Genomic DNA, 17,273 nt, shown 5'->3' with positions numbered 1-17,273 from the left:
TTTGAGCTTGCTGTGTTTTACCATTGTAATCTCTTGGTTACCAATTGAAAGATCACATAGGTACCTGTAGGTACATATAAAACAAGATTAGATATACATAAGTTCTACTGAACTTAGTTGTTGTAGAGCAAAGGGAGTAGCACACCCTGACTACAACTACTAGATAGGTTTAGTAGGTAAACCCAAGTGTAGGTAGATTGCAACACATCCACCCACACTTAAGAGCAATGGCCGGGGCAGAGGGGTCCACTGTACCCATCTCTGTCGAGAGTGACCCCCAGAGGGCACCAACCAGCTTTGCTACCCTTAATCAGAATGAGCTCAGGCATTTGGCAACTCTTAGAGGCCTTAAACAGCCCAAGAACCCAAACTCTGCTGAGCTCAGAGAGCTCTTACAGAATGATGAGAATCAGAGAGCACTCAAGAAAGCTTCCCAGTTAGCCCCCTTAGGGACAGGAACAGGAGGCCCCCCTTCTGAAGATGCCACTGAAGTACCCCTTCCCAATAGTCACCCCTTAGATGGGATGCCTACCACAGAGGAAGAAAGTGATGGGGATACAGATGTGAGTGGGGATGAAGGGAGAACTAGCCCAGTGCCAAGTGTTATACTTGGCCCAGCTAAACTAAGGCTATTGGGGACTGACAGTGGGTTCACCCCATTGGATCTCCCCAGTGGACTTAACACAGGGCTTGGAAGGCAAAGGAATCGCTCAGGTGACTCCAATGCTTCCCATGGCTCTAGAGGCTCTCAAGGTCACTCCAGAAGGAGACTGACCACCCCTCAGAGGAGGGAACATGAGGCCAGAATGCAGGAAGCCCAGCTGAGGATCAGGAAGCAGGAGCTAGAAGTAGCCCTGATGGAAGAAAAACTGAGCAAGGCTAGGCAGCATAGAGAGAGTGGGTCTATACCCACTGGTGGCAGCAATGTCCCTAGGGACAAAGATAGGGTCTTTGACAATAGGAACCTGTCCAAGATTGTGCCCCCCTACAAAAGTGGGGATGACATCCACAAATGGATGACTGCTCTTGAGAGAGCCTGCAAAGTGCAGCAGGTTCCTGAAGACCAGTGGGCAGCAATCTTATGGCTCTCCTTTGAGGGGAGAGGCAGAGATAGACTCCTCACTGTTAGAGAAGAGGATGTCAGAAATTACAGAGTCCTGAAGAGTGTCCTAGTTGATGGGTTAGGCTTAACCACTGAACAGTACAGGTTAATGTTCAGAGACACCCAGAAGACACAGACTCAGGACTGGTCTGAATATGTGGAATGTGCCACTAAGGCTTTGGAGGGTTGGTTGCTGGGAAGTAAGGTGTCTGATTATACAGGATTGTACAATTTGATGATGAGAGAGCAGATTTTAAGTAATTGTCAAAACCAGCTTCTCCATCAACACCTGGTAGACTCAGATTTGACCTCTCCCCAAGAATTGGGAAAGAGGGCAGATAAATGGGTCAGGACCAGGATCAGGCCTAAAAACCAGGGTGGTGACCAAAAGAAAGATACCACCAAGCCTCAAGAGAAGGGTGGGGATAAAGAAAAAGAGAAACCTTCCTCAGGGCCCCAAAACTCCACACAGGGTGGTGGGTCCCAAGCTCCCTCCTCTACCACAGCTAAAAAGCCCTACTGCCATGAGTGTAAAACTCCTGGGCATTGGAAAACTGACAGCGGTTGCCCAAGGGCTAAAAACAAAACTGTTCCTCCAATTACTCCTGTCACACCACCTATTACTGTCAGCAGTAATCCCCCAGGTGGTGGGAGTGCCCCCAGAAATCTGGGTGGGTTTACTTGGGGAACACAGGGGGACCCTGGCTTAGCCAATTCCCCTACAGCAACCACTCTTGTCTGTGATGGTGGCATGGGGTTTGCCAACTTCACTGCCTGTCCCAACACTTTGGGTAGGTACAGACAGGAGCCCTACATCAATGGTACAAAAGCTGAGGCCTACAGAGACACTGGGGCTAGCATCACAATGGTGGCCCATTGGCTAGTTCCCTCTGAGCAGATTTTGCCCGGTTTCTCCTACCAGGTGACTAACATTGATGGCAAACAGAACAGTCATCCCATGGCAGAGGTATGTCTCAGCTGGGGAGGGGTCACTGGCCCTAAAAGGGTAGCAGTGTCCCCAACCTTGCCTGTAGACTGCTTACTGGGGAATGACTTAGAACTCTCAGCTTGGGCTGGAGTTGAACAAGACACCCATTCTAAAATGGTAGGCCTTTCACAAAAGGGTAGGGGGGTTGTGCCATTCACAACCCCTGTCCAAATAGATTTCCTCCCTGAAAAGGTTGGAAGGGCAGTGGTAGCCACAGCCCAGGCACAGACAGACTTCCCTGTAGGGACTGGCAGAGCTGTGACAGTCACAGCTCAAACACAAACTGAGTGCCCCCCTGAAAAGGTTGGCAAGGCTGTAATGGTCTCAGCCTATACTCAGACTGACATAGGTGTAGTGAAGCCTGAAACAATGGATCACTCCACACAAACTGAGAGTAGTGGGGAGGAAGAAAAGTCTCCCTCTCCCCAGACATTAGGAAAAGGTCAGCCTCCTCAGGGATCTGACCTCACCCCTTGTGAAGGAACTGCCCCAGAGGTAGCCAGGCCTGGCCTGGCAGAGCCTCTGATGTCAGTGGCCCCTTCCAAGGTGGGATCCAGTCTGGTGCAGGTAGCCTGCCTCTCTCTACCCTGCCTCAGTCAGCCCAGGGCTGCAGAGGTCAGGGAGGCCAGTGGACCCCCAGAGGGCCCCTGTCCACAAGAACCCCCCCATCAAAAGAATGAGGATTGCCTGGCTAGTAGCCCTAGTCAGGTGATGGGTAAAAACATTCCTGAGGGATCTCCTTTACAGGTAGTTAGGGACCTCCCCCAGGGGGATTCTGTTGGGCACAGGCAAACCTGGGACCTTAGGGCCCCAAACCTGACCTGTCCCTCCAGTAAGCCCACAAAAGGGACCCAGCCTCCAGCTTTAGGTAGCCAGAGGCTGACCCTGAGAGCACAGTGCAACTCAGTTAAAGAAAGAAAGGCATCCATGGTGGAGGATGATTGGAGGAAGCTGAGGCCTCACTTTGAGGACACTCACTTCAGTACTCCATCTCAACACCAGCCTTTTACTTTGCCAAGACACACCACAGGTAGAGATTCCCTATGGTGGAGACCCTCTGATACCCTTAGGGTGAGGGATTGCTTAGTGGACCATGAGACAGGGGGTAACCATGCCAGTGCTGGTTCCTCCTTATATGGCCACTTGGGCAATATAGGCTTACCTGGTCAAGGTCAGCCTTATCTCCCTTCGTTTGGGGGGGGGTTGTGTAGGAAGGTGGATATCTGACTATGGTTACCCCCAAATTTTTGCCTAGTGTCTAGCTGGTTTTTCGACTTAGTTGGCCTGAGATCCTGCCATTCAGGCTCTCAGGCTATCTGCTCTCTCTGTAAAATGGACTCCATGTACCCTAGGTACATACCCAATTGGTTGGATCACCCTGTCAGCCCCTGTACCAGTGTACACTAGGTACCCAGGGCATTGGTGTATCCAAGGCCTGCCAGGGGCTGAAGCATGTATTATGCCACCCCAGGCTTGGCCTAACAATCTGACACAACTGGCTGATCACTCAGCTGGGGTAAGTTGGTGTAATCACCTCTTACTTAGGTGTAGTATACCTATACCTAAACTTAAATGGGACACCTGGTAACCTATAAGTCACTCCTATGGCAGGCCTTAACAATCCTGAAGGCAGAGTGCTTGGTTCCATGTGAGATGGTGCTCTGGCATGAGCTGAGCCTGTCTGCAGTGGTCGGAACAACTTCCTTCTACTGTTTCCAGATATCGTCATACCATATACTCTTAAGTGCATTATGAACCTCGCGGTTAAATGCTATCTTTGGTTTGGCTTTATCAAAACATGTCGAGTAAGGTGTCATACGAATTGGAATACTAACCCCTCGCCAATTCTGGCGACGGGGTTAGCATTCCACCCTTCTAGAGGGACACGACATGTACAGTACCTGAAACCCGGGTAAAATCAGACATAGCCTCAGCTCCACAAAATGGATGCTGCCACCACAGACACAAGTCTGCCCTCCTGCTGCTGGGAGTCCTTCCAGCTTGGGAGGTGTGGACAAAGGGTTTCCTGCCAGGGGAGGTGCATGCACCACCCCAGACAGGATTTTGTGTATTGGTCAGGTAGGGCTTGAAAGAAACCAGACATGCCTGTGGCTCACAAGGAGCCTCGGTGCATATGCCAGTTCAAACCGGTCCTGGGGCACACCAGTCCCGGGCCTGGGGCGAGCTGGACAAAGGATTGGGGGTGTAACCACCCCCCTTCCTGGTCCCACCCATAGGGAGGGACCTAGCAGGTAGTCCGGCCCCTAGAATCTGCTTAAAGGTAGGAGCTGTGTCCTAAGACTTGAGACATCCTGGAATCAACTTGAAACTAAGAAGAAGACGGGAACTTCGACATTCTGCTGCACAGAAGACTGAAGAAAATCTCCCCTGTGGTCAGGGAGTGACCACCTTGCTAACGCAAGCACCATCCAGCGAATCACCGTCTGCTTTGCCGCCGCCTCCCGCCGGAGCCCGAGCCCAGAGACTGACAAGACCTGGACCTCCAGACCTCTCACCGCCCGATCCACAGTCCCTGCAAAGAGGAGACCCGTGGAGGCACCGAGACACGTGGAGCCAGCCATCTTGGAACGACTACGACAAGCTGACCAGTGCAACAACCGAGGCTCCCTCCAAGTTGTGCTTTGGGTCCTGAGAAGCCCAACCCTCGAGCAGCATCTGCACCAAAGGTGAGCCCTCCAGCATCTCCACGATCTGCGTGGGGCCCTTCTGCATTTTGCCACTCGACGCGCCTAACCGGTTGCTGGCCCGCTGGCTAGTGGCCATCTTGGCGACGAAATCTACGACAAACACCGCTGGTCTGGTTGCTCCAGACTGGCCCTTGCTCCCCTCCAAAGGAGCAATCCCTCTGACCTTGCTGGTCAGAACCAACAGCTGATTTCCGAATCCTCCTGCAATTGCTTTTGCCAAGGCTTGTTTGCTTCGATCAAGTCGCCGACACCGCCGACAGCGAGAGCCTGCGTGGGACAGCTCGTGAGCCGACTCCTGGACGTCGTCGACCTTCAGGGACCACGTGGCTGCGGAGACAAGCTACCCCTCATCACCTGTTTGCGCCCGACATCGCCTGGTACCCACCTGGTGCCACGCTGGTCACTGGCTAGTGACTGTGAACACTGTCCCCTCTGCTTACAGGTCTTCAACATCTCCGATCCACTCTTGGATCCACTGCATCTCTTCCCGACCGACCGCCTGCAGCATCTTTGTCCCAGGCTCAACGGAACAGATAGAAGAAACCCGACGCACTTTGAGGCCTATGCACCCGCTTCCTGTGGGTGAGGTAAAGCTGGTACTCCGGTGCCCATGTGTAGTAATACATCTCTAGTGCCTGTGTTCCAAATCTTAAGTTCCTAGGTCATCCGGAAGATTCCTTTTGCAGTAACTTTGTACTTTTTACGCACCCATTGAAACCTATGGGAGCACGCGTGTGACTATTTGCTCTGCACACGCCACCCGTGGACCTCCTGGTCACTAACTGACGTTAGCTCCTTGTAGGCCCAGCGATTCTAGAGGCCCTAGGCCTTTTCCCTTTTCTGTTCGTGGTACTTATACCACTATTTTAGTATATGGTTCGAGTGGCCACCAGGGCCTATCCATATAAAGTGCAACTTCTGTGTATTCTGTGATAATCTTGTTTGACGATTTGTGCTCCTGTGCTCATAAAGAGACTAGGGGTTACTTTGAGAAATAAATACATATATATTTTGAATATATATCTGTGTGGTGTCCTTTCATTGGTATAAAAGGGGGTTACTATTGGTAAAACAGCTTGCTTAACACGCTTCACGAGTTTAGTCTCAAAGACTGCTTAGCCTACGCTACCACTAGGGCAGCTAGTCCGAAAAGGTTGACTTACAACCACACCATAAGGGTTGCTTGGCATGGTACAAGGTGATCACTTTAACTAGTGAGCATCATATACCAGGCCAACTTCTCACAGATTCAAGTTATCGGAAGGATGAGTGGCCGCTTCCTGACTCAAGGACCCATTCACAGATTCTCCAGTGATAGTTTCATTGATATCAGGGACTTGGGAATCCTCAAAAATTATTTGTCTCTGCCTTTTCTTCCTGTATCTGCGGATTGGTTTCCTCTTTTTTCCTTTGTTCTTTCTTTGTTTTCCAGTTTTTTCTTTTTCTTCCCCCCCTATCCCCTTCATTTCAGGCACAAAAATTGGGAATAGCTCTTTTTCAGATTTTGGAGCGGTAACATCAACACTTTCTTCTTCAATTTCGAGGTCAGAATTCCTTACACAGTTAGATACGGGAAGTGTGGGTACTAAAGATGGCTCATTTTTAAGAATAGCCACAGGTTTATTTTGAACTGAATTAACATTTCCAGCTAGATGGTCACTACCTGACTCAGGCCCCTGCAATCCTGCCTTAGGAACTAAGTCAGGAACCTTTCCCGGGAGCTTTAACAGTAAGACATTTAGTATCTGAGTGACAGATTCCAAAATACAATCAGAGCTTCCCACAAATTTACCCAATAACTGTAAAATAGATGCCAGCAAATGTTCCAATGCAATCAGGGATTCAGAAATCGGTTTTTCCGATTTATCAAAACCTGGAGGACCCATGGGACCAATGCCAGATATATTAAGCAGTGGGCTCTTTAAGATGTTATACTGTGAGGAAATATCTAACGATTTTAAAGAGGGGGTACTGCTATAAAGCAGAAGACCAGATGGAGTAGCGCCGATCGGGGACTTAATAGCTTCAGATGATTTCAGAGTACCATCAGCTAGGTATCGACCAAAAAGCTCCAGGTCAATACTCGACAACTGTGAGTCCCCCTTACCGTCCACCTTTGGCTGTAAACCTCTCATGGGATCATTGGATAAAAACACTTTATGGTTTGCAGACACATTATTTTGTTGCCCACCCTCAGAATTGGAAGCAGAACACTTAATGTCACCAGTCATTTCAGGGGGCGCTGGGCAAGATTCCTCAGTAATCAGGGAGCCCGAATATTCTTCATTCACCAAAGGAAGGACCTTCTTGAGCACCATGAGGGCTGTGCCAGATGGAGAAGGTATGTCAAAGGCTTTATTTGCAACATTTAACAATTCCTTATCCTTGGGTTTTTCCCACAATTGCAGCAGCTGGCATTGACCCTTTAATAACAAATTACTGGCAGCCTTGTTTCTAAGGGGGTTGGATCTTGTCTTCATGCAAGACCTTCCCCCCAATAGTCTCCCCGAACGTAACTTTTTAGCCGTCATCCTTATACGTGGAGAGCAGGAGAGACCGTGACCCCGATGAATACAATTAATAACAGTTAATCAATAAAAGATTGAATATTTGGAGGTAAGTTACGGTGAGTTCCTGGTCAGAGAGACAATGTTTACACCGTCCTAATACAACGCGAAATATGTAACACTGAGCAAATGAAGAAGTTCAATACAAATAAAATAAAAATATGAATTAGTAGGCCCAGCCCAGCCTCTGAGGGCCACAGAGGGCCCGCCCTTTGCCCGGGCTTAGTCTCCGCGCGCGATCCCGCGTCGCGGGAGAAGTGCCACTCCTTTTCTGCGCCTCCGGACGCGGGCGCTGGTGTCGGGGGGGGCGGAGCCACAAAGGATTGTGGGGCCTGTAGTCCCCCCGCTCTGTGGTCGCGGTATAGAGTGCGACGGCGGGGGGGACCAGGCAGCAGGAACACACAGGTAATATCCCCCAAGTGCTCCGCGAGTCCAAAGTGCGGCAAATTGGCTCCAAAAACTGCGTTTAGGCAATGTAATTACCCCCCAATGCTCCGCAAGAGAAAGCACGACAAACTTGCTCCAGAAGTGGCGTTAAGCAATTCAGTCAACCAGACAGTCCAGACAGATCACGCAGATCATGCGGATCATATAGATATTCATTCAGCTGGTCAATTCCAATTCCAATTCCAGTGGTTGATCCTCCAAACAGCCCCCACAAACCCACCTTGACCAGCCAACATGCAGGGAGAAGGCGATATGACTCCTGCCTCAATCTAGCTGCACCGCTCACCAGATGGAAACGGGAGGGGGGAACACCTCTCCCACTGTGAAACCAGCAAACAGCAGCAATGGCAGTGACAATGGCCAAGTCCGAGGAGACTGAAGACAGAACCGCAGGAAATTGCGTCTTAACAAGTCCCACCAAGTCCCAACAATTAGCGCCACCGCCACCGCTGCACTCACGGGACTCCCGGGTATTCCCGCCCGTCCACTCGTCCGCTCATTCGCTGCACACTGCACACTGCACGCTGCTCAGGGGATGCCACTCTGGACTTGGTCCACTTCAAAGTCCCCCGGAGATTGGAGACTGGAACACCCGGTCGGTGTTTTTCAGAACAGCTCAAACCGCTCGCGGCTGCTGCTGCCGCACACACGGCTCACACCTCACTACTGCTGTGGTGGCTCACTGGAGCTCTGCTGCTCTCTGCTGCTCTCTGCATCAATTGTGATTCTCAAATGTGCCAATGGAAGTCAACCGTCGCTGTATCAGTTTAGTAAATCAATTCCAATGCGTAGTTGGAATGCTGTTTGTTTAGACGTGTAAACGCAGTCGTGTTAGTAGGAAACCTTGTGTATATTGGTTAGAAGTGATGACTTAGCCTTTTTTTAGCATCACGTTGCAATTATGTCTCATAATGCAAATGAGAACATGAATTGCCTAGGGATTTGTTATTTACAATTGTATTTTCCCTGCCCTAGGAATAGGTATAAGTAGCGGGGGTCCTTTTACCTAAATTAAATTATTGAATGTGCACATACAGAATGCCTGATCATGAACTCTATTGTACCATGTACCTTCCCTGCAGAACCTCTTCCTGGCTGGTATTGCAGTGATCATTGGGCTCCGGCGGACCTTTACCTTCTTCTTCCAGAGGCCCTGGCTTAAGGGCACCAGCTTCTTCCTGGGAGGCATCTGGAAAGTCCTGCTGCGGTGGCCCATCCTGGGGATGGCACTCGAGGTCTATGGCTTTGTGGCCCTCTTCAGGTAGGTACAAGTGCTAGGGCATTGTGGTGCATGTCACAGATCTGTTGAGCAGACTAGTGCTCTACAAATTCCAGCTCAGCTAATTGACACTAGGTGTGAACTTTTATCAAATCACTATATCCACCAACGCCTGGAGGCCATTTGCCTGTTGTCCAACCTCCCAGCTTTGCCATAGAACGTGCCAACTACCTCGAGTCAAGTAAACGTTTGCTGCCCATGATTGTTGAACAACATGCCGAGCTATACTCATTCGATGATGTTTATCAATAACCAACAATCCCTATTATTGACTTGCAGGGATTTTTTTACCAGTTGTATTGGGATTCCTTGGGTCAATTGGGAATATTCCATTCCTAAACCTGGTAAGAACATAATTTGTATTATGTTTTATCTAGTATGTTATACTTCATCCTCTTATACCCTCCTCTAGAAAATGCATGCTACTTGATATTAGGCCACGTTGTATATTGTTTTGTAATATATTGCATTGCCTAATTTATTATATTATGTTCTATGTTTCATTGCATGCTATGTAGTTTATCATTTTATATTTCGCTACCTGACGTATGTTATTATATGGGGTATTTTTGTAACTCTGTGTGCCACTTCGCCCCGGTCGAGAGTTATTTCAAAGCTTGACAGTCCATCCACTTTGCATGCTTCCTGTAGACGGTGCTGCTCCTACACTCAATTACCTGTATGGGTGTGCAGCGTGCATCGGCTAGAAGAGCAGCATGGTGTGCAGATTCACAATGAGCTTGCTCAGCGAGGATTGGACCCCATCAGTTTTGGTGCGATTGTGTGTTATGCCACTCACAAATTAGATAGCCATTGTGCGCTGGTATGTCGCCTCTGGCAGCATCATACCTCCCTGTTCTTTTCTGCTATGTGAGTCACCCACCTCTCAACCTTTCCTACAGCTGCAATATAGCCCCTGATTCAGCCAAGTAACAGGGCACCGCCTGGATAAGGGATGGGTTACTCATCTCCCTGAGACATCCAATCAATAACAGCAAGTGATAAACACTAAGCCAAGTAGCTTCTGGGAATGAGGGAAGGAAGTTGTAGAATTACTTTTGTGTTATTTATCTGAAAGGAAATCGGCAGAATTGATGGACCAAAGCACTAAGAAGTAGGGGTGGGTGAAAAGTTCGTCTTATCCAGCGGAGTTTTGTGTTTCGCTTGGAGGTCGAAGATGCAGCAAAACTCTGCCAACCGCCGCGTGGTGGACTAGTTTTTCGCATGAGTCTCTTGCCAACGGTAAGGTGGTGAGGGCAAGGGAGAATTGGTGTCCCCTAGCGCCATCTTTGGGAACTAGAACGCCTCCCGGCGAGATTTCACAACGCAGGCGGACGTGGCAGGCCGCAATCGTCTGCATTGACAAAACTGCGGCTCAAGTAGAACAAGCATTTACAATGCAATGGTCTCGGCAAGTTAGAGCTATTGGCATTGCTCATGACATTCTTTTTGTTTATGTTTTTGTTTTTAAAACATTTAACCCCTTGCATGCCCGCCCCTTTCCCCGCCCAGTGCCGCGCCTTCCATTAGCGGGCGGAGTTCATGACGAGCTGGACTCGTCATGGGCACAGCGCCACCGCAGCCCATGACGAGTCCAGCTCGTCATGGGCACTGAAGGGGTTAAAGAAACGGCATTGTTATTTACAATGTCAATAGCTTAATCACTCTCAAATGCGAGACCTATTGCATTTGCACCCACACACAGAGCCACCCACACAGAGCCACTCACATAGAGCAATCCACACACAAATAGAGCCACCCACAGAGCCACCTACACACACACAGAGTTACCCACACACAGACAGACCCACCACGCATAGAGCCACCTACAAAAAAAGCCACCCACACACACAGAGCCGCACACAGAGCCACCCACCCACACACACACAGACCCTCCCCCACACACACAGAGCCACCCACACACACAGAGCCACCCACACACACAGAGCCACCCACACACACACACATAGCCACCCCCCACACACACAGAGCCAACCCCACACACACAGAGCCACCCCCACACAGAGCCACCCCCACACACACATAGAGCCACACAGTAACCTCAAAATGTAACACATATCTACTTTTTGCAGGATCAACTGACAAACCCCTCAACAGGCTCTATGAAGATTAAGATTTCATAAGTAATTTTTTTTTTTACAACAGGAAGTGAAGTATAATTTGAAGGGAGCCAGATCCTAAATCTGAGAGCAAAATATATCCTGTTTTTTATTAGAATAACTGGCAGACGCTGCTCTTAACATGGTTTGGTAAAAAGAGTTAACCATATTTGAATTTAAAATTAGAAATGCTAATTGCGGCTGCTCCGGCTTTATTACTGCAGTTGCAGAGTGAAGTTCAAAGCACCAACACAATATGTTTTCGTATTGCTACAGGAGCCCTGGTAGACATTGTGACACCAGCAATGCGGATAAATCGAAAAAGATTGCTTTACATAAAGAAACGACACCAACATAGCTCCCTATGAAGGACACGGGTATAGATAAATGTACCTGGCCTATAAACACACGAGTGTCGGTGGGAGCACACGCGTGTGCACGCGCGCACGCGATCACACACACGCACACACACAGATGAAGCTCGATGTGCAAATGGATGGCGGCAACAGGAGATGGAGACAGGAAAGTCATCACCCATTCAATCTTTGGCTCCTCACCGAATAAATCATTTTTGCTACACAATGAAATATTCATTCTCCGTGTCCAGCTCTTCACCATCTACTGCAGATTTACACAGAGTAACAGGGATGCGCTTTAAAAAGCAGAAATTCACTCGCAAAACATACACATATGTACCCCAATGTACTTATTTTGGGAACACGTGTGCTGCACGGGAGGGAGGGGGGGGCGTGGCTGCTTCCATGCACTGCGCCTCTGGGTGTCAGCACTGGTGCTGGCTGACAATTCGTCCTGACAACTTCACCAGATTCTTCTATGCTAACATTAATTATACATTACTTCTCTGTATAAATCCGTATTTTTCCACATAACATATGGAACATGGCTGGGAGGAGGAATCCCTAGGGTTTCAGCCCGCTCTCTTGTGCAGAAGCGAACAGCCCATCACTTCAGAGGCCATCCTGCAGCGTTCTCTCATCTCGCACAATTCCCAGACTGCTCTTCGCCCCCGCACAGCTCACTGCCATTCATATTTCCGCTTCCCAGTCCGAGAATCTTATTAAAGAGCTGCAGTCCTAAAGTTTTCAATGAAATCCTTAAAATGTGCATCACAAATGCTGCCGCGTGGCGCGCTGTGTGCAGGAGTAAGTACCGCCCTGCACAGGAGCTCTCTGGAGCAATGACAAAGGAATCACCAATCCCACAAGAACATACGGACATTTCTGATGTGGCGTAACGGCCAGACAGAGAGCTGCGGACTAGTTTGGAGCTGGGGAACCAGGTTCGAGTTTCGGCGTCGGCTCAACGCCCTATGATTCTGGACAAATCACTTTATCTCCCGCGCCTTCCAAAAATGGATGTGCAACGTAACTGGTGCTCAAGTTAAGCGCTCCAATAGCTTCGGTCGAGTTCGAGATATATAAAATGCAGAAGGTGTACTGAAAGTGGAAGTGTAGATGCGGGGCTTCTTTTCGGATTCGGGGGCGTGTTTTGCTGTTGTCTCCTCCTTGAGACTTCTCGCAAATAAACACGCCCCCCGATCCGAAAAGGACTGGGCCTAATCGGAGTGACTGACCTCTTCTCCAGTGGCTGGCCAGCATTTACGAGGCCAGCCAATGGAGAACAGGGGAGAAGAGGGGCGGGTTCAAGCCCCTCTTCTCCAAGTCATTAAATCTCCGACTTCCGGTTCTGCCTTTCGGCAGACCGGTAGTCCTCGACCTAAAAACTACTTGAGCAGAGAAAACAAGCAGTGCCCTCTAGCACGCGACGTGGTGCCATTTGTGCTGATTTTACAGCACGAAACAAGCTCCAGGCACTTAAAATTAGTGCGAGCAGCAAGACGTGCTAAATTCCGCACGCTTGTCGTGCTCTGTAGAATCTCGCTGAGTATTTATGTAACTCCATAGAATTCCACAGAGTGAAACTCCATGAGTTCCACCCACCTCTACCTAAAAGGGCTGTTTTCACCCTTTTGGAAAAAAGAAAAAAATTGTGGAATTTAAACTTTTGACCTGTAGTTTTTACAAACAATTCCCTAGTATATGCATTAAGCTGCTGAGTTCTCTTTCTGAAAATATCATAAAATGTACAGTTTGTCTCCCTTTTCCCCAGTGTAGGACAAATCCATGCTGGCTGAGCAATTCACCCACAAAAAACAAGATGCCATGGAAGGTAGCCTGTTGTGTAAAAACATTGTATCCTCAGTTATTTAATAACTCCAAAGGTTGTCTACACAATCCTTATTCCAACATTTAAGAAGGTTTCACTCAGCCACCTGTAATTTGAGATACAAGATCTTTTGACGACCAAGGGAACCTCAGACAGTCAGACTGCTGTGATCATATGTCTGGTAGGAGCACATATTTTTTGTGTGCACCCAGTCATCTGGGTGTTTTATAGTGCTACTGAGGCCTCAAATAAAACCATCTTCAGTTTTCAGATAAGCCGTTACTGAGTCTAGATTTTAGTTCCGCAGTCAATATCCATAATGTGCTTTCTCCGGCCTCTTTCTGACCTGTGGTGATGAGAGAGGTTATTCTCTTACCTCTGGGAAACAAGAGGTTCCCATCGTCCTCTGGGGGTAGACATCATCACAGGGACCAGTGACTGTGCACTCTCCAAGCTGTCTGGCCGTTCTGGAGCTTTACAGTAACATGAACTCATTTTGCAGCAGAATCAAAGTAATTGAAATATAAGTTATAGATATGAAGGCATATCTGGGTCAAGTGAAAAGCAACAAAATGCCTCATTCACTTTAAATTTGAATAATCTGCAAATAATAAAAAAAATAATTCCATTTACCCACGATCAAATAAATCTGTTAAATGCACGCTATTTTTTAATCTATCTAGATAAATGTGTAACTCCTTTACAAGAAGTCAATAGATGTACATTTGAATCACTATTTAGTATAAAAATGTTGCAAGAGACATACAGCACGTCACTCATGAAACATGCAGTGAAGATCACTTTTCATCTGGAAATATAGTCCAATACAGAAATCTCTCGGGTTTAAGTGGGTAAGGTCTGTGGAAGAAACACTGTCAATGTTTCATACATAATTCAATGAGGGCAGATAAAGAAAGACCGCATTCTGTGCTAAGGTATGAACAATTGATAATTGAATTATATAGTAACAAATACACACGTGTATATACATACATATATTACTACTGTTGTACTATTTTCCCAACAAACAAATACATAAAGTGTCACATACAATACACACCAAATAAGACATGCAAGTAACCAATATATTGAATTTCACATGAGGTCCTACTTGGTGTATAATATTACTCCGCCTATTCTACGAGACGAGAATGAGCACTTATAATACAAATGGCCTTGCTTTTGTTGGCTAATGTAAGTTGTTGATGTTTTGGTCGACGTTTCAGTCTTAATACAGAGATATCTAGTTGTTTACATTCTTGGAGATCCTGCTCTAATTCATCAGTGATCTAACAGAGAATGCTCTATTAAGCCTTTTGCCTTCTCTCTCACCCTGCTCTGATCTTTCTCTCATCCTTCACTCCCTCCTCTCAGGTGTGCCCTGAACCACTCTGATCTGTTAGGGAACTTGCCCTGGCCTCTGTGTTTCTCCCACTTCAACTACTCCATGTCTTCACGCTGACCACTCTGTGGGCCTACCCATCTCAATGACTCAGTTCTGACTTCATTCTCAATAGTTTTTACCACACTTTAAACCCTCTGGGGTCCCACCCTAGCTACTCTGTGAACCCTGCTGTGACATCACTCGGATCTCGGTCTGAGTCTGACCTGTTTGTGACTTCCCACGGTGATATCTGTCTGACTTTACTCATCTCTCTGAGACTCAATTTTATAATTTCTTTGTCGACCCACTTTAACTTCTGTGACCACATGGGATACCAATACAAACATAAAACAACACTGTTCTAGTAAGCCTAGCAGTGCCCTTATATGTGGATATGTGCAGCATACACAGTCCGAGTAGCACTTTATAAGCATATTTACTTCTTATCCATTGTTGTAGTGGTCATATCTGTGTGTCCGTCTCATTTACTGCTGTTATCTTCTAATTTGCCTCTCCACCTATACTGCATTCTGTAATTCCATATTTACTGTTTCAGCTGTTTCGGAAGCTGGGCGAGTCTAATACTAATATGGTCTGACACAGAAGCAGGAGCTCCCCTGAGAGTTGACGGTTTTCTATGAGGTAGAAAACAGAGGCTGACATAATTTACCATGCCTTTACCTAAGAGGTCTGTGCAAGAGATGACCTCACTTTGTGAAATGAGCATTATGGATGACATGCAGAACACTTGACCCCTCCTCCTATTGACTCTATTGAGACTCATTGTGCCGCCATCTTTGTGACTCTTCTCTGCAGGCTTTACCACCGATACCTCTGTGTTTTACTGTTTTATAAGAAACTTTAGCTGCTGCCTCACATGCGTCCCTGGAATGTGCAATTGTCAGAAATAATTGAAGGTTAATTTGTCGTCCACTTGCCCAACATATCTTGACCGCTTGAGCAAATTGTTCTTCAAAAGCCTACCTCCTCCAGAAGATTGAGCAGCTGAGGCCTGGGCGAGATTAAATTCCTTCACAAGAGAGGAGCGAGCTAGCCTCAACTCCATGATCCTACTCAACTGTTGCAGTTCACGGTTTCATCTTTCTTCCTCTGAAGAACCATAGCAGGTAGAGTTGATGCGGGCGGCATACCAAAGACATATCAAACTTCAGCTCATACAAAATAAAATAATGAAAATGGAAGTAGAAAATGATTAACATGAGTGCGTATTGTGTTCTCACTTCAATGCCTTCATGTTCCCACAGCCAGAAGCGCACAATAGTGTTGACCAAAAGTAAAACTATTTATAGTGTGGCAGAAAATGAAAAGTGATCAATTATAATAAAAATGTGAATAAAAACCTATGAGGGCCACACAAGGCTGTAGTTATCCGCGTTTTTACACTGTGTAGTGCCTGAAAAGCCTGATGCACTATGGACCAATGGTCGATATTGGGAAGGTGATGCTACTTTGTAGGCACTCATAAGACTATTTCTGGTTGTGCCTCATTGCTCTTTCCTGTGTCTAGGTTTCATGGTAATGTTTGAGAAAACCCCTACAGTAATGTTCCCATCGTGATGTACTGAAATACATCTATGGTATTTAAATATTTCAGTAATATACTGAATATCCTTCCACTCCTGTCGACCCGAGAGGTATTTCATTATCTCTATCATTTCTCGCTTCCTGTACTATGTTTGTAACCTGCCCTGGTGTGCTTGGCAATCAACTCCTGTACTGTAGTTATATCCCTGGAGTATGTAAGCCTGCCATTATATGCCCCCTCCAAATATAATTATAGATTTGGGTACTTAAATGTCACTGTAATGTTGACGATTGAGAGCTGCTTGTACCAAGGTTCCACTTTCTGTTTGTTCCTTCTCCCCCCTTGTCTGGCTTATTCACCCTTTAGTTTCTGACCCACAGAGACCAAATGGTATTCACATCTACTGCTCCTCACCATAACCCCAGGCTGCTGATGAGCCACCCAAAGGTGCCCTTCTCTGTAAACTTTAGGAAGAAACCTCTCTTAGCTAGTTAGGGTGAGACTGCCTGGTTGGTGGCTGATTAGAAAATATATGCTTTGCAATATCGGTAGTGTAGAAAGGCAGTAAGGCTAACAGGCCTTTGGTGCTCTATGCCTTATGGTCAAAGACATAGGAAGAGTGCTCCATCCAGCTCACGCAGTCCTTTACAACTTGAAGCGGTTTGCTGTCTCCGTGCTGCACCAATGATGCTATCCAAACTAGTAAAGATGGAGAAGGATTGTTCTCTGGCAAACAAAGAGAAAGATGCTTCGCTACCGACCTTTCAAGAAACTTGACCCAGCGGGGCAGATCAAGACACTGGCAGACCTTTTCAGGATCAATGATAGATGTGTGCAGATTTATAAACTTGCGTTTTAGGTATTCATTTCAACTTCATTAAGTTATCACCTTTGACACACTTCACTGTATGTAAAAACTCCAGGCAAAAAAAACACCTTTTTTTT

At 47.2% G+C, this 17,273-nt stretch overlaps 1 protein-coding gene across 1 annotated transcript in view; it reads left to right on the top strand.

The window, feature by feature from the left end:
* Positions 1-16,158, top strand: part of LOC146871689 (pleckstrin homology domain-containing family A member 6-like) — a 35,244-nt gene extending 19,086 nt beyond the window's left edge. Inside the window, exons 6-8 of the mRNA XM_085599767.1 lie at positions 8,895-9,073; positions 9,371-9,435; positions 15,339-16,158. Coding sequence (XP_085455893.1) covers positions 8,895-9,073; positions 9,371-9,435; positions 15,339-15,364 — 270 coding nt within the window. The 3' untranslated portion in view covers positions 15,365-16,158. The remainder of the gene's footprint in view (positions 1-8,894; positions 9,074-9,370; positions 9,436-15,338) is intronic.
* Positions 16,159-17,273: the final 1,115 nt, after the last annotated feature.

Source organism: Triturus cristatus, chromosome 1_1 (genome assembly GCF_964204655.1).
Source record: "Triturus cristatus chromosome 1_1, aTriCri1.1, whole genome shotgun sequence".
In the NCBI taxonomy this organism is placed as follows: Eukaryota; Metazoa; Chordata; class Amphibia; order Caudata; family Salamandridae; genus Triturus; species Triturus cristatus.
This window is presented reverse-complemented; position numbering and strand designations above follow the sequence as displayed.